At 40.6% G+C, this 19,548-nt stretch overlaps 2 protein-coding genes across 3 annotated transcripts in view; both read left to right on the top strand.

Annotated features, from left to right (window-relative positions):
- slc39a11 (solute carrier family 39, member 11) overlaps positions 1–19,548 on the top strand; it is a 173,742-nt gene that overhangs the window by 52,763 nt on the left and 101,431 nt on the right. The gene's annotated exons all lie outside the window — the stretch shown is intronic.
- Positions 4,041–7,287, top strand: LOC145430455 (uncharacterized). The gene is made up of 2 exons (XM_080305618.1): positions 4,041–4,352; positions 6,407–7,287. The coding sequence occupies exons 1-2, from the start codon at positions 4,223–4,225 to the stop codon at positions 7,048–7,050; spliced, it is 774 nt and encodes a 257-aa protein (XP_080161744.1). The 5' UTR covers positions 4,041–4,222; the 3' UTR covers positions 7,051–7,287.

Raw genomic sequence — 19,548 nt, 5'->3', positions numbered from 1 at the left:
GAGCAGAGCGTCCCTGTTCCATTGTCACTCATTGGTTTTCAAACTCTCGCATGTGCTTCTCTAACAATACACGTGAAGAGACTCTGATGTGACTCCACACTTGAAGTAACACAGCGCTACTTTCATACCTCCTTGTTCTAACCTGAGCTACCCATCACCATAACAACATATAGCCCTCAGGAATAAAGGAAATGTTGGCCAGAGGTGGGAACATTACACCACACTGTACAGTATATCACCAGAACTCTGTTTGTGTCCACAGCGTTCAGGGGGCACTTAGCCAAGAGGGGAGGATTAACAATGACCAAAGCACAGCAAACACATTTACTGGACTGGGATTTTTAGTCATGGTAACTCAACGTGAAAGTCCCAAACAATAAATCTCTTTAACAGTAAAATAACACCTCACTTTGCACAATAGTTTTAAAACTCTAGCCTTCAACTTGAGTGACTGGGTGAGAGAGTGACATGGATGCACACGAAATACCAACTGATTCAAGCAAATTTCTTCAGTCGGTCACAAGAGTTGTTTGTAGAAAACTGAACCCATGAAACGAACTTTATTGTGGTCGTCAGTCTGCTGACTTTATTATAGGATTCAGTCCATTAAGATGGACTGTGTCTGCACATTTCCATTAAGGAGCCATTAAATAAAAGCATGCTTTTTGCAAATATGAGCCATTCCCTATTCAAATTAGGACGGTTCATTTAAGAAGCATTATCTTCTTTTGGCCTCTCTAATATCACCTACTTGCTTTTCTTCCTCCCACTCAGATGGAGCTGTCAGCAGAACTGATGACTCGTGACCAAGGGCCTTAATAAGTAGAGTGTGTTACTAATACAACCATTTATTGCTGTTAACAGGCCTGAAGGTTTACAGGGTATTCTGTGCTGTTGGTCATGGTGGAGTTAAGAGTGATAATGCCAGGTTAGTACATGTTTTTGGTAGGGCACAAACACAGTAAAAATAAACTGCTGCCACAGTACCACACGGTCTAACAGCAGAAATGTCAGTAAAAACGAACAGTAGGAGGAAATCAATGAATAAAACACCCAGCTGAGCACAGATCGATTAAGGAAAGAACTGCCACTCCTCCATTATCTATTACACCAACCCTCTCACACATTTAGTTCCTGTGAAAAAGCTAATCATCAGAATTGTCTCTGAAAATGGGAATAACAAGAGCCTTGATACTCCATCGGTGAACATGCCAGGAAAATACCTTCAAATGCCTTCAGATATGACTGCGGCAGTGGTGGGGCTTGGCCCTAATAACAGGGTCAGAATCACACAGAGCAGAGATCGTCACGCTTCAGTTCACCTAATTGTTACCGATTTAGATCTAGCAGCGTCTTTTTTTTTTTTCAAGAAGGTAGAGCAGAAAAACTAAAAACGTGTCAGTGTGGAGTATTCCTCTCTGTGAATCGATAGAAAGCAGTAGCACCTAGTCACGGTCAGCTTACCGTGTAGAGTGAAAAAGAAAGACATTATGCCCTCTGAGTGTGTCTTTAATTGGTCAAATACAGTCCAAATCACAGCACTAATGTGTGGTGATTTTGTCAGATAGCGTGTGGTTAACAAATCAGAAACGGGTTGAAGGACTCCCCGGCTGTTGCTGTGATACTAACTGAGGCTTTTTAGCTGAAAGAAGCTCTGAATGACCCAAAACATCGAAACATTTACATCCCGGAGGCTTCACACAGCTGTTTCTACTGACAAGACAAATTCAGCTCATACAAACAACAATAAATCAAGTTCATGTTTATTCCTTTCCTCGTATATATATTTATTCTGTGTTTGTATACTCTCTGGATGGGCCATCACTGACCTGGCACATTATGGGCTTGCTCTGATTCTGTTTACACGCATGACCTCACAAACACTATCCCTGCAAAAGAGGACGTCTATAATAATACGGCCATCTGGAGAAGTTCGAACGGAGCTCTTAGCTCCTTTAACTTTTCCTTGTTTTTTATACCACCCACGTTTGCTGTCAAACACTCCCCTCTGTCGTAGAAGGTCCCCGTCCTGTTCTCGTTCAGGCATCTTGCATCTTTATTAACCATCCGCACAGAAGAGCTTAGCTGGCTGTAGTACATTGTTTTGCATGCATAATGAAATGTAGCTGAAATCTGCCTTCTGCTTGTTCACACTGTACTGCATAATAAAGTAAACATGGCTGTTTGGAGAAATTCTCTCCCTGCTTTTTTTTCTTTTCTTTAAATCCTCTTTAGCTGATTTGTTGAGCTTTGATTAGCAGGGACCGTCTTAACATACCACAGGGAATAATGTGGTTAAGCTGACTTGTGATTTTCTTCTTCTCAGCTGTGGTTATTGACCAGTTTGTCATCGGTCTTTGAGCTCAAATCTCATTTGAGCTGGGTATTAGGATTCTAACATAATTAAATACTGGAGGGAATAATTTGTCAAACAGCCAGCTACTTAGATTGAATATACAAGAATGTATTTACAGATAATAATTTTTCGTGTTCTAGAAAAAATTAAAAAAGGAAAATTCTAACAGAAAAAAACAAAGGAGATATTTTTTATGCAATTTTGAAAAATGGAGAGAAGCAAAGATGATGCATGACGAGATAAACTGCACTTATAATTTTTCAAAAACAAGCAATTAGAATGTCATTTTGTGCTCTATTAAACTTCTCTTGAATGTTTTCCTTTATTTTCTGTCATTTATCATGATTAGGGATGGGTATTGATAAGATTTTCACGATTCCGATTCCATTTTCAATTCTGTTTTAACGATTCGATTCTTTATCGATTCTCTTATCGATTCTTCCCCCACAGCCAAATGGCTTTTAGCTAAGCTTTAGCTTCAGCCAAGTGGAAGCTAAATTGGCTAGTCATTCATATGTATATTAGGTCGTTACCTGGGAATTCTGGAGGGAGGGGAGTGGGGGTGTGTGAATGAGGGGGTGGGGGAGCTGCTAAAAGCTGTGAACTTCCTTTTGTGTTCGTCTTGATGCATTCTCAATCATCCAGGGAAATAAATCTCCAAAAGTCACCAACTTGGAGTGTTTCAGTTTGCCATCTTAGGGAGAAATCAACACACATGGGTGTATGTCCTTTGTTGCTGAGATTTATTGATAAAACAGTACAAAAAACCAACCATTTGTACACATTTTTACAAATAATAATAAAAAGTGAGTGAGTACAATTCAACATTTTCAGCAATCACTCACAATCCTGGCACTGCCATGGTATCTGTAGTCTGCATTTACCACATGTGTATCTTTTGCAGTGAACACATCGCACAGTGGCATGATTGTTCTTGCATTTGTGTTTGACCTGACACGTGGCTCTTTTTCCAGGGCTCGGTGTGGAGGGTTGTGTCCGAAGCAACTGTTCTTTTCTTGCCTTCTTCGCAGCTACATGAGAGTGAGCCAACTCTGTTGCAAGCGCCACCAGGAAGTCCACCCGTCTTTCCTTCGTCCCGGTGCATGCTTGATACAGCACATGTGCATTCAGTGCTGCCATGTCAATCATGTTATAAAACACGGCAACTGGCCAGCGCCGTGTTCCTTTGCGGACAGTGTACTCCCGAACCATCTGGTCCATCACATCCACGCCACACTTTGTTTTGTTGTAAAGGGAGACAGTGTTTGGCTTCCTTTTGGTGGTGTTATCAGTCTGAACCACGCCGTGCATGCTGCTAAGAATATAGACTGTCTTCTTCCGTTTGGCCGCATACGCCGTCAGCGTGGCAGCAGAGGTTGAAAACACCTAAGAAATAAGATAAATTGTTATTTCCATAGCCCTTTTACACACAATGAAACACATAAACATAGAACCACAAAAGACCTGTAACATACCTGAGTGGTGAATTCATTGCGATCTGTCTGTCTAGTGGATTGAGGAATTTCCCTGCGAATCCTGTTGACTGTGCCGAGGATGGTGGTTTTCCGTCTAAGAAGTTTTTGCGCAAGTGAAAGCGATGTGAAAAAATTGTCCGTGGTAACATTTCTGCCCTTGTCTAGGAATGGTTCCATCAGCCTCATTACTACATTTTCAGAAAGTCTCTCCCCAGTGGGACGATTGGGGAGTGTTATTTGTTATTTGTGGCACCAATCAGAGGCACCAATCAGAGCACTGGTACTATTGTACCAAGGGTATATATATGATACAATCTCACTGCACTTAGCCTAATCCTTCATTGCCCTGAAGAATTCTGTGGTGTACGGACCTCCTCTCCAAGGAAAGAAAATGCAGAGAAGACTCACCACTCAGCAGGCCTTGGAAATGATCCTGACGGAAGTCGACCCTTGTGACTCGGATGGAGAAGACCTAGAAGTTCAGCCGGATTCGGACTCAGAGCTGTCTGATCAGTCTTCCAGTTAGTTTCATTTCATGTTATTTCCTTTTTCATTTCAAACAAGTAAGTGGATGTAGTTAGTAAGTAAGATATTTCAGACATTATTCTGATACAGAGGAGGAGATACTGGAATTATAATTAGTATCTATGCATGCATTTGTGATTTTGTTTGACCTTCCCATTTTGCTCACAATTTGAATTTGTTCACACTTAGGGTTGCCAACCGTCCCTTAAAATATGGAATCGTCCCGTATTTCGAAACAAAAGTACACGTCCCGTATTGAGCTAATAAGGGACGCACTTTGTCCCGTAATACAGTGAGAATCAAAAGTAGTCTATAACTTTTAATGGAATTAACGCTTTGTTTGAAAACATAATTCCCAGCCCCTCTCCTGCTTTGTGACCAATGAGCTGACAGCACACTTATGACAATTCGAGTATGACAAGTCAGATTACCGCTCATCTCATTGGTTGAGGAAAGGTCGCTTACGGAGAAAATACCGGAAGACAACCGATGACCACAACAACAAGCATGGCCAACAGGGAAACAAACGCCGACACTGCGGTGCAAGTCTCGGACGGCACACTGTGCCTCCATAAAATGAAGGTTATAACAGAAAATCTGTCGCTCGCTCTCTCTGTCTTTCACTCACACACACACACACACCACCACCATCAACTTTGCTAAATTGCTAATGAAAAACATTGATCAGGCAGCTGTGATTGAGCAGCAGTGTAAATCCAACTATTTTCACGGTTGTTGTGGTCGTGATAATTTTGTGATGCCACATGGAAAAGGCTCGGATGAGCTTTCCAAAGTTCTACAAGTTGTGCCTCCATCGCTTGTGTCCAGATCACACGCTGCACAGCTGTGCTGCAACGTCTTTTTCACCGACGTTTACGTGTTTGCGCGTGAGCAGCTGCGGTGACACCCTCACGAGCGATTGATGATCGGGAGCTGGTCGTGAGGTGTTAATCGCTTCTCGTTACCCCACGTATACTACACGACGCACGATGAAGGCCAAAATCGGGCTGATCACCAAATCGGTCGCACGACTCAAAAATCGGCTCAAAATGGGCCAAAAATCGCACAGTGTGAGCCCAGCATTAGAGCAGCAATGTTTGTTCGCTCAGAGAAAGAAAAAAAAGGCTGCAAAAGTACAGGGAGGAATGGGAAAAGGAAAACACCTGGCTGGAAAAGTGCACTATAAAGCGCACTGCACTGTGTGCCGGCGCACTTTTTCCATAGGCATGCTTCTATTGGTGGGCACATGAAGAACACGAGGGGCATGAAAGCTCGGGGAACCCTTTACCAATTTCTTGTCCACCAGGCCACGGCAGAAGCAGATATGGTATGTAAACACTGGTTTGTTTTTTTTAAACCCTCTGGTTAAGGTTAATATGGGCATGTGCAGTGAATATCAGGGCTATGTGGCCAGAAGTGTGATAATATAATTTATTTTGTGTAATAAACAACTGCAAGGATAGATGATTACAACAAATAGATCACTAATACATAAAAGTAATACATAGATGAATAATGATGATGAGTTATGATGCGTAATCATGGGAACAAGTGGGTTTACAAACAGGAGCAGCTGATTAGCTTTAGAAAAGCTGAAATAATACCTCAACTGAAGCCAACTGTACTAAATGCACTATATGTGCACTGTTACAAGAATGATTTTGTTCTATTGTTTTCTATTAATTTATATAATTTTAAGTTAAGTAGGACAGAGTTCTTTTAAAGAAAGATTTACTTATATTCTCAAAAGTTAAGCATGACAGGCTTCTGTTTAAGAAAGAGACCTGTTTTACTGTGTTAATGTTGTCATTGTGAGCTAAAAATAAATGGCTAAATGATCATTTGTTTCCCATATGGTCATATCACAAAGAATATGCATCTGCTTAAATCAAGTTCAAGTCAAATGGTTAAAAAATAATTTCACACACAAAAAAAGAGCTAGAAAATTCACCACACTGGGAAGGGTGAAGACAACTGGGTTGCCCGGCCCTGGCCACGAGGTGTCCCTTATTTATTTTTCAGGGAGTTGGCAACCCTATTCACACTGTAGATGAGGAGACTGCTTCTCTACCGAAAAAGAGAGCTTGTTTGGGGACTGAGACAGCGAAAGATGGCACAGTGTGGCGTGAAGAACATGTGGGGACCTGTCTCCCTTTCACCCCAATAGAAGCGTACGCTGCAGATGGAGAGCCAACGGCTAAGGCCAGGAGAAGTATCTCGAGTCGCCTTCAGAGCTTCCTGTGTTTCATCACTCTTGACATGCTTCGTAGCATTCAAGAATGGACTATTCAACATGCACAGCAAACGGAGCATGTTCATTGGTTCATGGACCTCCCTGAACTAATGGCATTTATTGCAATTGTGATCTTGCGGGGGGTTTACATGGTGCCATCTGTAAATGACTGCTGGTCAGCAAACCTGGGAAACCCACAGATAATTGGAACTATGGCACAAAACCGCTTCCAAGAAATCATGCAACACCTACGCTTTGATGACAAGTCCACCCGCTGTGATCGAGCAAAGACTGACAAGTTCGCTCCACACCTAGCCCTGGAAAAAGAGCCACGTGTCAGGTCAAACACAAATGCAAGAACAATCATGCCACTGTGCGATGTGTTCACTGCAAAAGATACACATGTGGTAAATGCAGACTACAGATACCATGGCAGTGCCAGGATTGTGAGTGATTGCTGAAAATGTTGAATTGTACTCACTCACTTTTTATTATTATTTGTAAATATGTGTGCAAATGGTTGGTTTTTTGTACTGTTTTTATCAATAAATCTCAGCAACAAAGGACATACACCCATGTGTGTTGATTTCTCCCTAAGATGGCAAACTGAAACACTCCAAGTTGGTGACTTTTGGAGATTTATTTCCCTGGATGATTGAGAATGCATCAAGACGAACACAAAAGGAAGTTCACAGCTTTTAGCAGCTCCCCCACCCCCTCATTCACACACCCCCACTCCCCTCCCTCCAGAATTCCCAGGTAACGACCTAATATACATATGAATGACTAGCCAATTTAGCTTCCACTTGGCTGAAGCTAAAGCTTAGCTAAAAGCCTACCAGCCATTTGGCTGCTCTCGGGTTTTATAGGTAGAAAGGTAGAAGCCTGGGGATGCTAAGGAGAACACTGAGGCCGATTAGCTTAGAACTTTGTTTTATATCTTCTCTTTGAACAAGATAGAAATTTAGGAGTAACATGGCCTTACAAACCCAACAGTGAGATCTTAAGAGATCCAGCCTACGGCTCTTCAATGGGGTGTCACAGCGTCCCCAGGAAAAAAATTGTAAATGTAAAATAATAAAATAAATATTCTTCTGTAGCAATAACAAAGTATAACATAAATTATTCTGTAGCAATTACACAAGAATATCCAGTAATGTCCCTGCCTACAATTAAACACATTCACTTACCTAAAATCGGGGCATCTGCTGTGGCAAATGGGTGCAAGCCTTTGACCACAAACTTAGTCACTGCTCGGTGACATTCGTCTATCCTGGCCTGAAAGGAGATGCTACCGGTAGACTGCAGCGAGAACTGCCAGCATCTGAGCCAGACTCTGTCTCTCTCATCATGGTCACCTAAATGCACAGCAATGGCAGGTTTTGTAATAAGGCAGATCGCGCTAACATAATATGCACTGTTAGTTGATTATTTACCTGCCGCATTAACGGGAGAGGACGTGCAAACGTTACCGCTGCTGCTGGGTTGAGATTCACGAGTCCGGAAGGGAATTAAAAACATGACATTCATTTAAGGTCATTGCGTGTTTTGTGAGCAAATGCTTTTGCATATTTGTAATGTTTCCTCCCTTAAATGAAATATCTACTTTTCAAGTATTGCAAGTTGCCCTGTTGTCATCCGTTCTTGTAAAGTATAATCAAACTTCTGAGCCGCTTAGATACCATGTTTCCTGCCAGGTAAATGACGCTCCACAACGTGGTGACGTCATTCGGGGCGACTGGAATCGATAAGGGAATCGTTTGCAAAAATGGCAAACAATTCCAAGGAATTGAAACAGTGGGAACCGGTTCTCAACAAGAACCGGTTTTCGATACCCATCCCTAATCATGATGGATGTTAAAAGTTTCCAATAATGTGTTCAGCATGTTACATTAGAGTAATATGCTGCCATGATGCAGTCTCTCACCAAACCCATATTAATTTTGTTGCTGAGTAATTTTTTTTATCATTCTTTTCATCAACTAAATAAACAACTGTTGTTATTTTGTATGTGAGAGGCCCGTTACTCGTGTAAAAACTGTGTTGTTCGAAATCTGTGAATATTCGCCCCCAGCAGCCAACGCAATGGGCAGGAGTAAAAGTCCAACAATAAGCATTCAGCATTACAGGTCCACTTTAAAGGTACAGATCAGCAATATACTCTGAAAATCTTGAGGATGATGATTTCGCTGGATTTGCTTTTGCTGTGTTTATTCTTAATTGCCCCTCATCTACAACTGTGACAGATATATTATTTGTGGTTTTCAGTTCAGTACACCTACAGAGCAGCTGAACTCCCCTAACAGCCTACACTTGTAACACGACTTTCATCTAAAACGTTCTCTTAACTGATGATTTGAATTGCTCTATCTTTCTCTTTCCTCTGCTGAAGAGGCGGTTTGAGAGATATTTTCTGGTGGTAAAGTAGATAAATGACCATCTCAATAGCTAAAAAAACAACGAAAATTCAAGTTGGCCAAACTTTCGAGGCCTCTCTCACACACGCCTGGAACCAGTTAGCAACCATCTGGCAGCCACTGGTTACAATAGAAAAATGCATATTCCCCAACTTACTGGCTCATACTGGGCAAAAGATATCGTGAGGATGATGCTATGTAAAGCCTAATGAGCCTCCTTGCAATTGCTTTGATTGCAAGAAGATTGCTACAGTTGCTCTCCAAGAGGTGAAGAAACTTTGACAAGTGCAGTACAAACTGAAAAATAATGTTACCACTTTTTCCGTGCGAGCAGTGGTTGCCAGAAGGTAACTACCCAATCTCTAACCTCCATGTGACTGAGGCCTAACATGGTGTGAAATCTTCGGTTCCTACCCAAGTAGCTTTGCTGCCTCATCTTACTCTAACAGCAATTGAAGTAGTATTAAACTAAGAATCAAAGTTGTTGATCCTTGTGATTGTTAGGTCTTTTTTTGGACTGATTTTTCCTTAAAATATTATCGAGATGGTCGTTTAGTAATTTGGGAAGCTACCTTTTAGCAGAGATCCTAAGCACAACATACAAACCATTCATGCAGCTGGTGTTGCATAGGGGTGTACCTTCCAATTCTTTGCAATAAAAGACCTGTTAGCCAGTTGCTGCTATTATTATTCTTTCATCCAACAAAACACTGGAGAAGATTTAATTTGAAATGGCTGCAGACACTGTTGGTTTTATATAAATCTTGAAAATGACCTGTTAGAATGAAAGGAGTCCCTTTTATACAAAATTGCTAAAAATAAAGGTATATTGCTTTCTGTAATAAAAGCTCCTGTCACCATATGCTGTAGAGGCAATATCTTAACTGAGGATATTCAAAGCAAGTCTGACAACCCTGTGACCAGATTTCACTGCCTGGATTTTTAACATATCTGTTCTCTTTCATCCAGACTGCAATAACCTCCTCCTGTCTCCCATTAGACTGTCAAATGGCTGACACTGGGAGTCATCCACTGTGTTAGATAGGGATGCTAAGAGACACTGCATCTAACTGAATGGCTGTGCCTGGGTTACCATTAAACCAAACTGAGCTTTGATAATGTGGCACATGCCGTTTGATGAGCTCTGTTCTTCACACGGCCTTGTAGCATTATGAGGGTATGCATATTTTACTAGTTTGACCCTGGTGGAAATAAATTCAGAATCTGTGCCGCATTAGTGCCGTCGTCTACACAGCCCTGAACAATTTCCAGTACCTGCATCCTTGTGTGTGTTTATATGTATGTCTGGTGATTGGATCATTTAAACAGTTGGTGCTTCTGGAAACCAGAAAATGTAATACGAGTAAGGGTGCAAACCAGAACAAGATAAAACAAATCGATGCACATTTTCTTGGCTTGTTCCTGGTTTTGGCTGATGTTGTTCTAATAGGAAATAAAGTGGGTTCAGGTTAGTACAGATTTAAATGAGCTTAACTTTTTCCCCCCAGATATGAGATGTGAGCCGATTGCGGCGTCCACCCAGAAAGTGACAAGCAGCAATGCGGCCACCATAGAATATCAGTGACTTTCATTAACTTCAAGTGATGATGGGCAAAATAGCTGCTAGCGATGCGAAGTATATGGGTCCTGAGTTGACCCTTTCCCAACTCCAAGTTGAGCATCCGAATCACCTTTTATGGTCGTGCTCAGTACTTCGTTCATGTCGTCCACTGGCAGGAAAAGTTTCAAATAAATAGAGAGGAGCTAAAACATAGTGGAACAACTCCTGGGCAGCACCAAGGCACACTATATGATAATAGCTGTTATGATAGCTATTTTTAATACCAGACATTATACATTAAGAGGTCAAGAATAAAACCGTGCAACTAGAAGCTAGCATAATTAGGACATTTTAAACATGTTTGGTAAACGTAGCTAACTAACAAACAACTAGGGATGGACATTTTAAGCAAAATTATCATTATTATGTTCACTAAAAACTCCAAGTATTCTGTCTACATTGCACTCTCAGATATGATATACGATACAGTGCATCATTACAGTAGACCTGTGACATGTTAGCTTTACCTGGAGAAGTTTGCATTGGACCTTTTTGACTGCTCTACTTCTCTTTGGCTTTGCATGTTTCTCCTGTTTGTGCAATAGTATCTAATGTCGCTATCACAAATGATCCAGCCACTGGTTGTAATTAACATGCTCACCTTCATGGTGGTTAGCATATAGCTTCTACTTGATTTTCACTGCCACTTCCTCAAGTTAGAGGTGGATTACATTTTACCGCCTGCTGGCATAACAATCGAAAATATCAGAATCTGAATATCGAAAAAGGTGACCATCTCTAAATCTCTTGGACTTTAAGTAATACAAGGAGTTTGATGTCTCCTGTGTCGTCATGCTCACTCACAATTGTATGTCGTGATCTTTCACTTATTAATTAATTATAAGATATATGTTGCTAGAGTGGTATGATCAAAGTACATGCACAATAAAAAGATAGTCTGTTCTATTTTATTCTATTCTAAAGAAAAATGTATATTCATCTCATTTAGTTCGTGATGATTATATCAAATAGAGACTGCTGCTTAGTAAGTACTCTACTCTGAATCCCAGGCTGGAAATGTTATTTATAAATACGTTGCCCTTTTAATTTGATTTATTTTATGCTTTTGTGGACTATTGCATCTGTTACGTTGCATTCTGCCAACATAATGAGCTAACCTTATTGTGTCTTGCCTGCTTAGATACTTTTATATTTAGCGTATTTCATTAATTAATTTCGTTTTAGATAAGATCATCAGATCTGCCCAAGAACCATGAAGATGGAATTATGTGCCTCAAGGCTACATGTAGGAAGACATGAATGAACATTAATTAGGGTTTTACATCTACATTGCTGTTGCCTTGTTGATGATCCATTGTTAGAATTGACTCACTTGCAAACAGCTGCAACCCACTGTCGATCTGGAAGGTTTACAAAGACTGAGGGTGATTTTATGTTTTTTTTTCCCCAGTTAACCCTGTGATAGATTGTGTACCCCTCCTCTCTATGTATCTCCTATCTATCTATGACCGCTGGGATAGATTCCAACCCAGCTGCAACCCTGAATGAGGGACACATGAATGGATGGATGGATTCTCTATTTGTAACAAAGGTGTTTTTGTACCTTATTTTATGTCTTGGTTTCATCAGAGTAAAAAAAAGACTGCAACATCCTTGAAACTAGGAAAAATTGTTGATTGCTGGGTGATTACATTACAAATTGTTGTGGCGAACATCTGGTTGCCCAGAGGTTGCAGCACCGTCCAACCTCTGCTTTCAGTCTGATTGAAAATGGTCACACATTGAAGGTTGAGTGCACAGCTCGCCTGATGGGAGGCAACCTGTCCCAAAAAATCACGGTCTAACTTGGACCATAAATTAGAGCATGCAAGTCACACTCAGACTGATTGCCAAATGTTTGTTGGGGTCATTTTGCCGTTAAACTGCTGTCCTGGAGCAACTATGTCAGTGTTTGTGGAGATATTTGAAATCTCTTTAAATCTCTGTTTGAAATCTAAAAAGTTCTGGCTGAACTCAGAATCTAAGTAGATGATAATAATTTCTGATGAATGGGAAATTCGGTATTTGTAAATAAAAATGGATGGCAACAGACACTTTTTGATTATTTATCATAGTTAACGATTATATTATCACAAACAGAATGTATGAAATTGCTAGCTTGAACCCCAACTGCAAACTGCACTTAAATGTAAATGGTAAATGGCCTGTATTTGTATAGCGCTTTTAATAGTCCCCACTAGGGACCCCAAAGCGCTTTACACACCCAGTCATCCACCCATTCACACACACATTCACACGCTGGTGGAGGCAAGCTACAGTTGTAGCCACAGCTGCCCTGGGGCAGACTGACAGAAGCGAGGCTGCCATATTGCACCATCGGCCCTTCTGGCCAACACCAGTAGGCGGTAGGTGAAGTGTCTTGCCCAAGGACACAACGACCGAGACTGTCCGAGCCGGGGCTCGAACCGGCAACCTTCCGATTACAAGACGAACTCTCAACTCTTGAGCCACGTTAAAATGCGCTTTTGAGGCAGGAACTTGACTGAAAGTGGTCAGAGACTTGGTCCAAAGCTGGATCTGCCATTTCATTGGCATTGAGGTGACAAGTTCGTTACACGTGGTCGTTTAAATTGCAAAGAATAAAAGCAGCCTGCAAGTGTGTGCTTTAATGAGTGGATGTAGCGTGTAGTGTATAATCTTTAATATGAGCATCCACCAGTGTTACAGTATAGATTTGACAGAGAATAGCATCATAAATCACCCTGAACATCTTCAATTTATAATCAGAAAACTTTTACATTAGGACACGAGTCTTTGTGTGCCATTCATTTTTCAACAACAACAAACTTCTTTTTATTAACGTTTCTGTCTCCTGAAAATTAAAATGACTTTTTCAGTATTTAAAGGAAATTTCTAGTTTTTTTTTTTTTTCACCAGTGCGCGCTAATGCAAAGGGCTCACACACGTACACATTTGTGTAATTCTATTAAGCACATTAATTCATTTGGACACCTTATAACCAATAAGAATGGCACCAGTTTCAAACCCTTAAGTGCACCTGTCACAAACCTGTTACCCCCCCCCCCACGCCCCCCAGTATTCAAATTAATCACTGTGTATTCTTAAACACGCAGCAGATGTACACACACGCATGCACAGCAACACACAACACAGAAAATTCTATCAGTGTTCATTTATTACCGTTTTATTTATTTCTTTTCATTCTTTTGTCTGTCATGGATTTGTTGAGCTTTTTTAGTTGGCCATGCATGCTTTCATCTTTTTCTCTGTGCACACGGTTTTATTAAGCACGTTTCTCTCTGGCTCTTGCCCTTTAACTCACTCTTCCACCTGCCTTTTTGAAGTAAAGCCAGCATAATTGCACATCGTATGAACACCGTTGCTCCCTTCTTCCTCGTAATACATCACCAACGTCCCGGCTTCCAGCTCTTTGCATAGTGGGGTCACAGCGGTCATTTTAATGAGTTTGCAATGTCTCACTCTGCTCCGTCCCGTTTGTTTGTTATCTCCTCTGTGTTTTCGAGATTTATGGTTGCACGTGAATAAGTGATGTCTCCCTTATCTGAGACGTATGGCTGGGCTGTGATGCCCCTCTGTGTGTGCCTTTTGTTTAATGGATTCTGGTAAAACACTGATATGCTATCTTGTGATGGTTTAGAATAAAAGGGAGACACAGAGATGCTAAATGGTCCTCAGAGGCATTTTATTAGCCCAGAAATCACAGGAAGTTTGAACAAATATTAAAAAAGTGGCGTGTGGACACTGATTTCTGCTGACTGTAGTTTTCATTTGCAAGTAGAAAGAATGTGTTGTTTTGTGCCTCCGCGTTCTCCAAGGACAGTGTGTTTTGCTCCTGAGTTCAAAATGTAGAAATCAATCAGATTTTCAGTCATTTAAAAGCGACGCAAAGAGCCCCCAAGGATCAATGACTCAGCATGACTCCTCTGATATGCTGTGTAGTCAATGGCTTCAAAAGATGACTAAGAGAGAGGCAAAGATACTGCCTTGTATCAAATTTATATTTTAGTGTCATTTATACTATGTGATAGCCAAACGTTTCCTACATCCAGTGTGTGAAATGATATTTGTGACAGGTAAATTACCGCCAGACTCTTAAGTGTTTTCCAGCTCACTGATTTGCTTCTCTGTCTAGATTTCATAAGTGTTCTTTCCAGCCGCAGCAGACAAGTGAAGAGCTCCATAAAAGCCAGTATATCCAAGAACCCATAGTAAGTCCGTGTTGTATGTATCACCTGTTTGTGGTGCTCAGTAAGAGAGTAGATCTGTTAATGTAGGTTTGCAATTCACACACAAAATAGTTTGTGATTTAGATATGTCTGTGAAGGTTTTCAGGCATCCAGGTCATCGTAGTCTAAGGAGCTTGGAAAGAAAAGCGTCTGGACTACTTTAAGTTGCTTGAAGACGTTTCGCCTCTCATCCGAGAAGCTTCAGTTCTAAGGTCAAATGGTGGAGAGTCCCAGATTTAAGCTCTGTGGGAGTAACCCACCGAGAGGGACAAAGGACCCCCTAATGATCCTCTACCTAATCACACGAGCCAAGGTGTGAAAACGGGTGTAGGTCACAATCAGCCAAGGTTTCGGGTGAGCTCATTGTGAAACCTGGCCCCACCCTATCATGTGATTTCCTGAGGTCAGATGGCCCAGGATGTGAGTGGGCGTGAAGGCGTCTGGGAAGGGATCTCAAAACTGGATTATAGATGGCAGACAGTTAGTGTCGTAAACCGACAGATTTAGACATTTTAGAAATGAACCGCTTTACCACCTAAATTAATAAACCTGATTAATCCTTGTCAGTCAGTGCTGATATCAAACTCTGCCAAAGTTTCGTTTGTGTGCGCGCGCTCGAATCTGCTTTACAAAGAAATTGGGTGCACTTAGTGTCATCATAAACCTACAACAACTACTGTCTGGTGAGCGTGATTGGTATGGGCAAGGGTTTCCCCTTCCAAAAAATGTATTCACCTTCCCTAAAATTGAAAGCATAACACAGCAGTGGATACTTTAAAATTTTTCAAATTAACAACCAAAAGCTAATGTTTATGGTCAACATTTCATAATTCAGTGGTAATTTTTGACTAGGCTAAAGCTAAAAGGCTGTTCCATGTTTAAAAGGAAATGTGGAAGAGACAGAGTAATGAGCTATATAACGCCTTGATTTTCAGCTCGTTTGAAATGTTGTTCTTGTATTGATCATCAGAATTGCTTGGCTTATTACTACAGTTAGGGTGACAATGACCACATCATTTTTTTGCACCTCAGCTAATGGTGTATTGCCACCCCAACAAGGTGGGCGGGGATGGGTGGTTGTCATTGACACCCAAATTTGTGAATTCGAATAAGAGTCGTTTCATTCGCGACCGACACATCACTTGTATAGATGCAGTTTTATTTCCATTTCCAGGCTGTCCATCCACAGAGCTGGAAATGATCCAAACAGGTTCATTTTAACCAAATTTCTGTCCAGAACCTGTAGCTCTCTGACAGTATAAAAAATTCTCAGTCATTTTTGTAGCAAGTAAATTACATTCTGAAGCCATTCAGTTCGATTGAACGACTCAGAGTCTGTGTTTGAAAAGAGGTAATTGGCTCTTTAGTTTTAATGCTTTGCTGTAAATGTCTTGGGTATTTGGATTTGCCAAAAGTTTTGCAAAGCTAGGCACAGATAAGATTAAAAACCCACGAGTTATTCTACAGTCACGCATCGACTACCTGCCTAGTTGTGGTAGGCCATCCATTATATATATATATGTGTGTGTGTGTGTCCTGCTGTTAGTCCCTTTTGCTGTGTTATTGATCAGGATGGCCCAGTGCACGTCTTACGCTTCCTCTGTAATGTTTCTATTCTGGGCCTTTTCTTTTCCCACATTTTCTCACCTTCTCTTTTTCTTGGCCTTTTCCTCTTGTTTTGTAAATATTACAAGATTTCACCATAATCTACAACAGTTTGTTTATTGATTTTGATTTAAGCCATAACTCAATCTAGATTAACCACTTAAGTAAGTAGTGATTGAAGTGATGAAAGATGTGGCAGAGGTTTACAGCACGCCAGTATGTAAAATTCACTAACTACATGTGCGGCATGATACTAGTATGAACCTGCTGTCCAGGTTGTTTAAATTATTATGCATTTTTAAACAACATGTGTTCATGTAATCCCAGCTAATCTTAATAATTTATTTAGTTTAGTCTAATTTATTCTGTATCACCACCAGTGTTGATCAAATTACTTGAAAATAGTAATTAGTTACTAATTACTGATTACTTCTCTTACTACTTCTGACTTATTTTCAAAAGTAATTAGTTACTTTAATACTTATTTACTTTTTAAAAACATGATATACAACCTGAATACTTAATAAAGACCTTTCTGTCCAATCAAATGAAAAAGTCTCTTTTTAAAACTTGTTTTATTAGTTTTAATCTTTTAACTTTATGGACACTGCATCAAGCAAAAATTAAATTATATGCAACAGTCTTTAAGAATTTTGATTAACATTTAAACCTATTTTCTTAATATTCCAGCATATAAAATAAAATAATTTTTGTGTTTACACTCTGTCAAATAGATGCAAGTAAAACACAGCAAAAAATAAATAAAATCACAGATTCAGCAGCACTAAGTCCTGTTGCTCTTAAATCTGTTTTCACCTGTTTAGCAGGAGTGGGGCCAGGTTTGCCAGGTGCTACAGTGGTCATGTCAGTGGGGGGATCCGGGGGTTTCTCTGTGAGTTTCACATTCCCGTGGCAGCATGCTAGGTGCTGGCTCAGATTTGAAGTTTAATTTTTTGCTGTAGAAAGAAGTTTTCTTCCCACACAGAGTGTACAGCGGGCGCTAATATTTTTGTCACTTTTTATGGAATCAAACTTAAAGTAATGTCAGTAATGTAATGTACGCTGCATGGGCGGCAACAGACGTGTGTTGCTGCCTACGTCATTGTCATGAGACACTCTCACTGCGTTACTAAACCGTCATGATTTAGTTTGTAACGCAGCATGCTTATGGGAAAGTAACAGGTAGCGAGTAAGTACTCGTTACCTGAAAAAGTAATCTGATTACACGTTACTGCCCATTTCTGATCACCACACTAAGTGGAAGAACCTGCACATTCAGAAATATTATCGTCGCTTGGAGTTGAACACACAATCATTTTAGTTTTCTGAATTAATACAATATACAAAAACCAGTTTGTTTTCTATAGTCTTGAACTGTCAGTTATCACTTTTGCACCATCCTAAGGGCATGTGTTGAAAAATATAAGATATTTTGAGGGGCAGTGCTTATGGATATTCGCTAAATAGTTTTGTTATAATGAGATGATCTGTGTTGGTTCCATTTTAATTATAGTTAAGATGCCGGGGTCATGTTTTATTATTGTAATTTTCGATAAGTGACACTGTAATGCCATAAGTGAACCGTGTTGCTTATGTCACTTGTACATGCCTTACTTTACATATAATGTACCGTATTTCCCGGACTACAAAGCGCACCTGAATATTAGCCGCACAAGCTAAAATCAGGGGAAAATCCTGTTTTGTACATACATTAGCCGCACCTGACTAAAAGCCGCAGGTGTTTCAATGTTGACTTATCATATGTAAGAGAATATGCACAAAGGGAATTGTCAGGAAAGAGATGGCTGTTTGGAGACATCACTTTTATTAATATTTTGAAAAACAAGTTATGGGTACATATTTGCACATGTAGTACATAACAGTAACCTACAGCACACCAGAAAAATAGATTCGGACTACCTTTTAGGCTCAGGTGCAGTGACACAGCTTTAACAAGAAGAAAAGTCAGTCATTCACCATCATCTTTCTCTTCTTCCTGCGCACTAAAACCACCAAAGTCCTCTCCTCCAGTGTCGGATACAAACAGGCTCAGGATGGCTTCGTCATCCACTCTCCGCTTCTCTCCTTCGTTGTCACTTTCAAAACCAAAGAAATCCTCGTTGTCAGTGTCAGAGTCGAACACCCTCAGAAGGGCCGTGGCGGTGTCCTCCTCTCCATCATGCAGCAGTCCAGCCCTTCAAAATCCGTTGGTGATCGTGGATGTTTTCACACTTTTCCACGCTGTCAGAATCCACCGGTGGAGTTGGGCATAACTTGCTTTTCGCAAGTTTATCGCCGCTCATCATCCACGCCTCCCGCTGAACGCGTAGCGCTACTTTGAAGTTTGTTTTTCGAGCTACTTCGTACGGCACTACGTTGCCTGGCGGACGGACATGTGACTAACATACCACTCTTGAACCCCGATCCTTCCGCCAGGCAACGTAGTGCCGTACAACAGCGGAACAAACAAAACAAATCGTCTTACGATATCACAAAAATCATGGAAAATCCATAGAAAAGCCGCACCTGACTAAAAGCCGCAGGGTTCAAAGCTTGTGCAAAAAGTAGCGGCTTATAGCCCGACAATTACGGTATATGCAATACAATATAATGTAAGGTAATTAATGCTACATGTAAATATCACTGCTGGATCTCACTTAAAGTAATACAAGAAAACACTTTGAACTGCTAAAATAGATCAAAAAAAAATGTGACTTTAGTTGCAATTTTGTGACATGGAAAAAATTCATACAACAACTATACAGTTAGAACTGCATAACAGTTGTCATATGCGTTAACAAAGACTAGCTTCCAGTTTATGGAGCAGTAAAATTGTGTTAGCGTGGTAAAAATGGGATCATCTCCATTCAAACATGGTGAAATTTTGAAAGATGTAAGTAATTATTGTAGAAACAATACTTCGGAGTTTTAGCACTGCACTCCTATTGTGTTATCAGCCAGAAGAACAAGAAGTAAATTCCATGCATTCCTCTAACTTGTCAAAACCTAGTGATTACATTACATGCATTGCACTGTGAGTCACGCTGTGTGTTACACTGGAAGATTTAAGTTGATGGCTTCATGCTG

Source organism: Astatotilapia calliptera, chromosome 8, assembly GCF_964374335.1.
Source record: "Astatotilapia calliptera chromosome 8, fAstCal68.1, whole genome shotgun sequence".
NCBI lineage: Eukaryota > Metazoa > Chordata > Actinopteri > Cichliformes > Cichlidae > Astatotilapia > Astatotilapia calliptera.
The sequence above is the reverse complement of the archived record's forward strand: the minus strand, read 5'-3'. Positions and strand labels throughout refer to the sequence as shown.

Coding starts and splice junctions, on each gene's coding strand:
- LOC145430455 (XM_080305618.1), top strand. CDS start 4,223: ATGCAGAGAAGACTCACCACTCAGCAGGCCTTGGAAATGATCCTGACG. Junction 4,353..6,406: donor GCTGTCTGATCAGTCTTCCA/GTTAGTTTCATT, acceptor TTCACACTGTAG/ATGAGGAGACTGCTTCTCTA.